This window comes from Brugia malayi (genome assembly GCF_000002995.4).
Source record: "Brugia malayi strain FR3 genome assembly, contig: Bm_v4_Chr3_scaffold_001, whole genome shotgun sequence".
Taxonomy (NCBI): Eukaryota; Metazoa; Nematoda; class Chromadorea; order Rhabditida; family Onchocercidae; genus Brugia; species Brugia malayi.
Genome location: NW_025062477.1, coordinates 3,188,185 through 3,198,252, shown reverse-complemented (window position 1 = coordinate 3,198,252; position 10,068 = coordinate 3,188,185). Strand labels below are relative to the sequence as shown.

Here is a 10,068-nt window from a genome sequence, read left to right as displayed (position 1 = left end):
GATGAATAATCCACTGAATACTTTATAATTAACTATACATTTTTATTGTGGATGAATAATCCACTGAATATTTTATTACATTTTGTAGTCCCTTTCATTTTTTTTCAGGATAATAGAGATTATTAAAAGTATGCCTTCAAATACTATAAAATATCCGAAAGGATGTAAGCCAGTCAGTGCGGGTATTAAAAATACAGAATTGTTGAAGCGCCTGAAGGTTATTTTTCCAGCACTTATTTAATTTAAGTACTTCAATTATGGACAAAGTAAAAAGAGAAGAAAGAAAACAATGTGGACAGTCACCTTACTGTCTGGATTAAACTTTATTTTTTAAATGTTATACCGCTCAGGACACTGGAAATATTTTTTTTTTCTCTTTACTCAGAAGAATAGCCAAAAATTCACCATGGAGACACGTGAAAAAATGCAACGGAAAAGTCAGTTATGCACTTCGTTCTTGGCTTTCATAATTATTTAAATAACCTTGATTACTTGTTTTAGGTTTTGTCCGAAATGTTGAAAGGTGAGGCCACAAATGAGGAAGCCGATGCTCCGAATCGCTACAAAGATTTGATGCTTCATTTAACTGATTCACAATTTTTGAGCAATAAAAACGGTGATGTGCAGTTGTTGTTAGCATGCTGTATCGCAGATCTTTTTCGGATTTTTGCGCCGAACTCACCACTTGAAAATCAATCTCTGCTTAAGGTTAGAGTAGAAAAGCGGTTTTGATTCAAAAAAGGAATTCAAGTTTGCAAAGGAATGTTTAAATTGTTATGGACATTGTTATGAGATAAAAAATTAAATGCAGAATTTAAAAAACCAAGCGAGTGGGCAGCAAAACATTATGGTTCCATATTTAAAACATCTAGTTTAATTTATTGACAATTATATTCAATAGAGTTTAATGTAAGCAATGACAAATTTGTGTCATATTTTAAAATCGTGTGCTCGAAATTCTTTCTTTAAATAGAAATTCCAATTTAAGAAGTCAAATTAAATTGTTGCAGAATGTGCTACTATTCCTGACAACAGTGATTGGAAATGTTCCAGATAAGGAAAGTTCGACACATCAGTTTTATTTGTATCTTCTTGAGGTTAATTCTTACTTGTGATAAAATATTTGATAATTTTGTAATCTCATTTCATTTAATTTCCTCATTCTTTATACTTGGAATATTTCTTTCTTGGTATATGCTTTTGACCGAAATTCTTTAGAAGATTAAGGGATGCTTATGGGAGTGTGCTCTAAATTGATCCAAGTACAACAATTTTCAGAATATTTTGGTGGTAGAAACAATGCAGCTAGCTCTAGAACTGGGAGATGATGCTCATGTGATTCTGCGGCAATTGATCAAACAATTTTTTAATAATATTAACAAGCAAAATGCTGATGAACATGTTCAAAGGATGCTTATGGCAGTGTGCTCTAAATTGATCCAAGGAGTTGATCAGATTTCAAATATTGTTCTGGATGCAATTTTCTTCTTCCTTGTGCAGCCGCAAAAAGTTTGCTTTTTTATTGGATAGTATTTTCACCGACATCTGACATTCAAGGTTGAAGGTTGAGCAATAATATGTTAAAAGCACTGCTTTATATGTTTTTTCTCATTTTTGATATGTTGATTTCAGATAAATAATCATGAAGCTTATCTTATGGCACGTGATTTGATCCGAACAAATCAAACAACACTGGAACCATATGTTGCTTTAGTTTGTTTTTCGTAAAAATTTTTTTACTTGCGCAAAAGAAGAACTTATGTATGCAAATACTGTTTCTAAAGAAATTAAGTGTTTTTCGAAAAATCGATTAAATTTCACAAAAACTAATCCAAAATTTGTTTTGCAACCATTCACAAGCTTTTATTTCTGTCCGAAAGAGTTTAAAGTTTCAGCTATTAAAACGTGGACTGGAAACAGGTATTTTGGATGAATGCGAATTAATTTCTCCAAAAAAATTATACGATTTGATTTGCGAACTTCATAAATTTGCTCCAGAATTGATTTCCTCCGTACTTCCAATATTAGTCAATCAGATGCATGTAATTTAAACTTCCTAATTTTATCGACGACTTTGAACCAATATGATTTTATAGCTGATGTAATGCCACTGTAAAGCTTTTGGCACTGCTTGTGACTTCGATGGTTAATCAGTTTTTGATTGTTCTTGATTCATCGAAAATTATTGTATGTTTGATACTATGATTTTTTTTAAATCTCTTTCATTTCTATCTCGTGAATTTCTAGAATGAAGATATTAATGTACGTCGTGAAGCCGTTCGTATGTTTGGAAATCTTTTTGGTGATCAGAATTCTCATATGGCTGAAGATGAACCTGAAGTTTGGAGCGAATATATGAAACGCTTCGCTGATGTGAATGAAGAAATCCGTCGTATATGTACCAGAAATGCTGAAGATATTCTCGTGTTCCATCCAGAATTGAGGGGACAAGTAACAGGTTTCGTATAATACTACTTTTTGGAAGTGAATAGAATTGGATTGAAAGACATTTTTTATTATTTTGAAGTTTTTTCTCCTCTTTATTTTTTGTTAATATTTTAAAGCTGAATAACATGAGAATTGATTTATGACCTACAAAGAATTGATTCATGATCTACACTGCTTTGGCCACATTATGAAATAATTCGTTATGAGCTAAGATTTTAGAGTTGGATATTTTCAGATGCTGTTATTTCGCGTTGTCAAGATCTGGATGAGAGCGTTCGTTTGGAAGTCCTTACGATGGTACAAGGATTGGCAAGACGGAAATTTGAAGCCTTAAGTGAAAGGCTTCTCACATATGTCATCGACAGAATTCGAGATAAAAAGGTAAAAAGCAATTTTTTTTTAAATTTTCCAGCTTGTGTTAATCGATAAATTGTCATGTGCTTTATATCACTTTCATATGTAAAACGTGCCTTTTTAAATTTTAAGTATTATATTATAGTGTGATGTGCATTAAACTTGATGTTTGGGACCGAAATGTGTTTTATTTGGCTTGATCTGATTTTATTGATTTCGGCTTTCACTCGCTAATTATTTATCCTGATGCTAATTTAGTCATATAAAAATTATTAGAAATGATATTTCAAATTCGATATCATATTCAATATCTTTATTTTTTCATTCAGGTCAAGGTTCGGCATGCGGTGATTCGTGGACTTTCCCATCTTCATCGTACAATTTTTAGTAATGATGAACTAACAAATTTGGAACGTTCCTCTGTTTCTAACATATTCTCTGCTATCATGAATCATTATTACCAACCAATTTCCGAAGATAGGTATTGATTTCTGTATCTTTTTTGAGCCAGTTGTTTATTTCAATATCATCTCACTGTATAAATTTTGGGACGAGTTTCACAATCTGATTACGTACTTTAAATTTTAAAGGATAATTCAAGAATTGATACAAATTTATTTTGGTAAAAAATAATGTCAATACCAGAAAAGGACTATTTCAGATTATTAATAGAGAAAATATTTGTCTCCAATTTAATTCCATATAAACTAGATGAAGGCAAACGTATGAGAATACTGGTTAATATTTTCCTGAATATGAACAACTATGGTGTGAAGTTAGTTGAAATGATTTTATATTCGTTAACTGCTCATATATAGTTTCTTACTTTTGTTCTCCTGTGTGTAGTAATAAAAAGTGAGGAATATTCTTGAGGTTTTAATAATTCAGCGAAAAGCTTTTTTTTCTTTTTTTTTCTAGCGATTTCCAAGATTTTTAGAGCCTTGGAGCAGATTTTGATGAAGCAGTCATTTCAACGACGACTTTTACGTAACTTGGTAAAATTGATTGAGCAAAGTGTTGAACCACAAAAGGGGAAAACAATCGATGATGTTATTAGAGGTATCGTTGAGTGTAGTTCTGAACCAGCAAAGTTTTCGCTCCTTTTCAGGTAACTAGTTTTTGCTTCGTTAATAATGTAGGAAATTATTTGAAAATTGTGTTTAATTACTTTGGCTTATGTCATTTCTTGCAGGCAGTTTATGACACATCTGACAAATGACAAACAGATATTATTGTCGTTGAAGTATATTACGGAAAAAGAATATACTTGCCAAAAAGTTGAGTCAGCTATTGTAAGTTAATCAATTAAATCAAGTTCATTGTTCATTTCCATAATTTCATAGGATTTCTTGATTACGAATACATATAAAAAGGTAAAGTACAATATTTTTTAATTCCATTTACAATCAGCTAACTCTTTTGGTAGAAGAGGATGGATTTACTTTTTTGGTTAAGTGGTTTTTTATTTTGGTTAACTTGTGTTAATGAAGTTATTCATTTCAGCTGGAAATTTTACAGCGTTTGAGAGATCATAAAGTTTCTGTGGAATGTTTGGATGCAGTAAGATCTTTGTTTGAATGCTGTTCACCGCTTCAGTTTGATGGAACCGCAGTGTCAGTGTTGCTTGATATAGTAATCACGTTAATTAAAGACAGCAGCGGTATTAATCAGTCCAGTCATTACTACAAATTAATTAAGCTTCTGAAGGTATTTCCTGCCATTTTAATATGTTTCTGTATTAGTATGTTGAAATGTTTCATCGTAATGACTATTTTTCTCTTATAATAATCCTAAACTTTTCCTCTTATAACTATTTTTCTCTTATAATAATCCTAAACTTTTCCTCTTATAACTATTTTTCTCTTATAATAATCCTAAACTTTTATTTGCAGATAGTTGCAAATGCGTATCCACATTGCTTTGTGAATGAGTCTACCTTTGAAAGTCTAGTAGAACTGATCGAGATTGAAAATTTTTCTGAGAGTTTGTTTCTTTTTTTTTCTGTTTTTTTTTAGAGGGAACAAGACGAATTCATGATATCAGTGGAGGAGACGTTGGATGAGGGCAAACTTTTTGAATTTTACAACTTTGATTTCAATAGCAAACCGTAAAATTTTTGGGTTTTGCTTAGAATCGAACTAGGCACCTAACCTCATTAATCTAAAAATCTTTTTTAACAAATTTTTTAAACTCTTTAGCAGAAAATTTGCTGGGGCTGGTAATTGCGATTTCTACTGAAATTAGACAGCATGAACTCTTAGCTGAAGATATGATTGAGAAATATGTGAAGTATTGCGAATATATCAGTTTGAATGGCACTCCTCGTGCTGCGAAGTATGCTGTGCGCTGTATTTCAAGGTTATTAAACATTGAGCAAGCTCGAACGAAGCTCGGAATTATATTTCAGGTAAATTCTAAACTTATGTAAGTCGACAGCTTTTTGTATTGCAGAAGAAATAAAATTCAGTCAGATATTTTTGACTTTCGTTTAAAAAACTTTTAAACTTTATTTACATTCAGATTGATGGTGCTTATAAACTAAAATTGATTTTGTTAGCCAGAATTATGTGTCCATTAGTGCTGCTTTGCTTTTAGGATTCTTTATCGCATATTTCGGCATCTAATCCACAGTGCTGTACAGCACTCAAAGCACTGGGCTCTTGTGTAGAAGTCGATGCTGCGCAGTTTTGCAATGAGCTTCTTGAAATACTTAAAGTTTGTCATTTCACACATTTCTCAAGTTTTTTCAAGTCAGAATAAGGTTACGAGTAAATTAAAGAATGTAAATGAAAATTTTTTCAGACGAAAATAATGGATTTATTGCTTGACCGAAGTAGTGATAACACAATTTTTAGTCAAGATAACAATGCTGATAACTGTTGTGATGAAATTTATGTAGAAATCAAGGTGGATTAATTTCTTACAACTGGAAATAAGTTATATTTTACTTTTATTGTTCCATTTTTCAATTGAAATATTCATCTTAGTTTTAATCCTACTATTTCTAAATCTCAAGTAATTATTTGAGAAACACTGTCTGAAATTTGTCGCCAATTTTTTGGTATCCGTAGCGCAGTTTTCGGAGTGTGATGTTGAACCAGTAGCCAAAAACCTTCTGAAACTGTACTCCACTTTGTTGGAAACAAAAGGCGATATCTTTGAAAAACCATGTAGGTAAGTTTATTTTTTTAAATTCCACTTTAATCCAATGACTGGTTATGAGATGCAATCCTCGCTGAGGCAGTGCTTATATGTGAATGTGTATGGATATCTTTCATATATATATATATATTTGTGTTCTGCCTGAAATATTAAAAAAAAATTTTTTTTTTAAATTTCATTGGTTTAGCCTATTGTGATCAAATTGAAACATACGAGCATAAAATTCCTTGTACTTAAACTATATCTTCGCTAATGCCAAAAGATCCCAGTAAATTTTGATCCCGAAAGTAAAATGCTGATTATATATTCATTATAGTCGAGCTCATATGGCTGAATTTCGCATACTGGCAGGAAGTTCAATGTTAAAACTTGCAACAAAACCACGATACGCTAAATTTGTTACCGCTGATGATTTAGTCATGCTCTCTGCACTTGGTTATGTAAGTTTTAAGTCCTCTAACTAAAATACAATATGTCATTCAGAGAGAAAGGAAATTTATTACTATTAGGTTCAAAATTTTAATGTTCGATTTATGATTTTAACATGGATGTAAGGTTAAGTACCGGGTTTCAGTGCGAAATGAGCTACCATAGTTTTCAGGATGAAGAATTTGAAATGCGACACCGATTTTTTGGTAAACTTAACAAACACTTGATGGCTCTTCAGCTACACGTTGAATACTTGGGGCTGTTTGCACTTGTTAGTTTGTATGATGATGTCGATTTCCAAAATAAGATGCGTGTTTTGGTAGATGCGAATATAACAAAAAGACGAAAATACATGGAAAGATCAAAAATGAAAAGTAATAATTTGATTTGTCATTTTGATATTGAAAAAATTGAAATTTATAAGGAATAGGAGTTTGAACTATATTTTTATTGGATTATTTAATACCATGTACAGCATTTTACCTTGCGTTTTAGATTTCGCACCATATTATCAGCCTGAATATTGCCTTGCATACGCAATTTACATACTTGCAAAGCTTCCATCATTTGAGTCGATTAAATGTGAACCTGAATTACGGCGGTTAACTGAGTGAGTTTTGATTTTATCAGTAGCTTAATTTTCAAATTTAGGTTCCTAATGTTTTCTGAAGTTATCAAGTTTTTTAAATTTATAGTATGTTATATTTCCCTTCAGTCGCTTTTTTATAGATCTATCTGGTTCTTGTTGGGAATTTTCAGTGCTAGAAAGGAACCGGGCAGTTTGGAATTTATCTATAACATATTCCAGGTATTTCTCAACTATTAATAAAGATATTAAATTTAAGCACTTTTAATATTAAATTGTCAAGTTCATCGGGTTATTGAATTCTTAAATTTTGTGTAAAAATTTAATTTTGCAGACAGTAAAGAACAGCACAGATTCAAAGTTGGAGAGCTGTTCAAGGGAGGAGCTGCAACAAAAAAATGAGGTATTTTACTGATTTCACGTGGATTTTTTAAACTGTTTTTTGATTTATGGCTAATTTATGTGGTCGTTAAATACTTTCGGGATTAACGTGTTGGGATATCTGTATATTCTATTAAGGCATCTTTTTCATTCACTTGTTTTTAGAAAATATGGGCATTGTGTGATATTGGAATGTTGTTAATGTCTTACCGTGTGAAAATTTTAATGAAAGACATTCAATTTAAACCACTATTGAGTAAAAGATTCTTTTTGAATATGGGGAAAGTAAGTTTTTAAATAATTATCATATTTTTTTAGAAAATGTAGTTTGTATTGCATCAAATATATTATTTTCTCATCATTGGCTTTTATTACTAAAAATTAGAAAAAGTCAAAAAAAAAAATACCAAAATTAGAAAATAAATAGACAAAAAAAAAACAAGAATAATTTTTGCTCTGAGGTTCAAAGTAAATATGCTAGTGAAACTGTAATTATTTTTGCAAAAATTTGACGCTTTTCCTTCAAGAAAATGACATTTAAATATCATTTATGTAAATTTTAAAGGCTAATACCAAAGTATACCTGCCAGCATCATTTGTCAAAGAAATGAAAACATATAAGGCAAACACAAAGCATCAGAAAACTGATACGACGAAAGCAGCGACTAAGTCATTTGTACGACATTCTTTAACAAATAATTCAAAGCATTCTACAAGGGTATCCAGTGTCCTGAAAGTTGGTAGTAAAAGGTATTATTTGGAGTTTCAATTTTTAGAATTCCATTACTTACATGTTGACAAATCTTAATTCTATATAATCTTCGAGTCTTCGAAGATTAAACGTATCTCTTTGTTCACTTTTTTTGGAGTGTTCAGATAGTGCGACTTTCAGAGCAGTTAGTAAGAAACGAAGTAATCGAAATCGTAAGGCTAAGGTGAATGATTTTCCTATCAGTAATGAAACTGATGAAATTGTCATTAAACATCCAAAGCTTGTTTCTGAGGAAGGAAAGCCACAGCAGGTAAAGTTTAATATTTCTCTTTTTCTTTCAAAAAAACAGCTTAGAAATTTTATACTTTATTTAAAAATATTTTTGCAGAAATGATCTGGTGATAAATATTTTTAGCGAAAAATGAATGAAAAGAAGTCAGTTTTAGAGAAAATTTTTCAAACAAGTAGTGGTAGCAGTTGGGATTTGGGGATGGAGGTCCTTATCTTTTCTTCCTATTATTTTCATGATGTTTGACAATTACTTTTTAATTTTATTACTCAAATGATTAATTTTTAGGATTTCTTAGGCTCGGACTGTCTTGTTAGTGAAGATCATGTTGGTAATAATTTCCTTTTAGTTTAATGGCTTTAGGCTTCATCACCTTTGAAAACGTTGGTGAGAGAGAGAGAGAAAATGGAGAAACCAGTTACACTGAAAAGCTTGAATAATGAGAGCAAACCTGGAACATCGGAAGCAAATCCTAGTAACAAGGATGGTCAACATATTCGCGGTTCATTAGAAGATTGCGACTACTCACCAATTCGTCCAGTTTACGTTTGTGTTCAATTTGAATTCCACTGTTGTTCTATTTCAAAATTTTGGAACTTTTGGCTTTCAAAAAAAAGCTTAGTCAGGGTAGTGACGTTTCGATGAAAAGTTTCGTGAAAATCCCAGAATTCATATAAAGTTTGCATTTTTTCAGGTGGAAACTGCTGTTACTCGTCAGCTGCCATTTACAAGTTCAACACCTATCGTCGCAACCAAGAGACGTCGAACAATCGTGACCGACGGTGAAAATAATGACGTTGTACATAAGGACCAGAATGATACTAAAGTTGTGACAACAAAGAAATTGAGGAAAGTGGGCGAAGGAAATGGCGATAAATGTGGTAATACAAAAAAGTTGAGCAGTGCTCAAAGTTTGAAGAGATTAGATGAAAAAGCCCGAGCAGAAATAGTGCCAGACACGGTTGGTTTTTAAGATTTTGGAATTTCGATCTTAGATAGAACACAGTGGTATTGCTCGATTTTGCCATTTTGTACCATGTATATTCATTATCCGTTTTGAATCGTACATTTCAATTCCTTTAAAGGTTTTGCAAAAGATTAAATAATCTGTCAAACTTGAAATACTTCTTTTATTGTACTCATGTTACCATGTATTGAGGAGATTTTTTTTAATCAGTAGCCTATTGCACTGATTTTTTATCCAGAGTAGCATAGCAACACGATTACGTTCACGACAAGCAGCAATTTCATTTCCTGTTCAACGTCCAGATGTGGAATCATCGAACAAGTAGGAAATTTGAATAATTCAAAACCTTTAATTAAAAAAAATTTTGAGTGATTTGAAAGTTTTAGTTTTTCAGTCATTAGTCACTATTTTCATTTTGTTGCAGCATTCTAAAATATAATGTTAATAATAATTTCTTATTTTGATTTTTGAAAGTTCATGTTGAACTGTCAAGCTGCTGCAGTCTGAAAATATTTTGTTTGAGCTTTCAACTGACTTCGTGAAATTTCCAACCAGTTTTGCTGATTTTTCCCAATTTACCGCCATCATTCTCACCATAGTAATAATATGGGAGACTTGGCATGATCATTTAAATTAAACACTAACGACCTTTTGCTTTTTATTTACTTCCTCGAGGAAATAATGTTCTGATTAGTTTTGAATTCAAATTGTTCCAGGAAAAAGTGAAAAGTTATTGAATC

General features: G+C 31.4%; 1 protein-coding gene across 1 annotated transcript; it reads left to right on the top strand.

The window, feature by feature from the left end:
• Positions 1–130: 130 nt before the first annotated feature.
• Bma-evl-14 (Zinc finger, C2H2 type family protein) lies at positions 131–10,054 on the top strand (the record flags this gene model as incomplete). The annotated part of the gene is made up of 30 exons (XM_043079849.1): positions 131–217; positions 502–708; positions 1,011–1,097; positions 1,279–1,509; positions 1,633–1,713; positions 1,896–2,042; positions 2,248–2,458; positions 2,684–2,829; positions 3,132–3,283; positions 3,464–3,577; positions 3,740–3,910; positions 3,995–4,094; positions 4,306–4,509; positions 4,695–4,785; positions 5,001–5,209; positions 5,398–5,517; positions 5,605–5,709; positions 5,831–5,976; positions 6,281–6,404; positions 6,566–6,767; positions 6,889–7,003; positions 7,123–7,201; positions 7,314–7,382; positions 7,526–7,645; positions 7,926–8,110; positions 8,253–8,382; positions 8,725–8,907; positions 9,056–9,322; positions 9,567–9,649; positions 10,045–10,054. 30 exons carry the CDS (start codon positions 131–133, stop codon positions 10,052–10,054), a joined length of 4,176 nt encoding a protein of 1,391 aa, XP_042935783.1.
• Between the last annotated feature and the right edge of the window lie 14 nt (positions 10,055–10,068).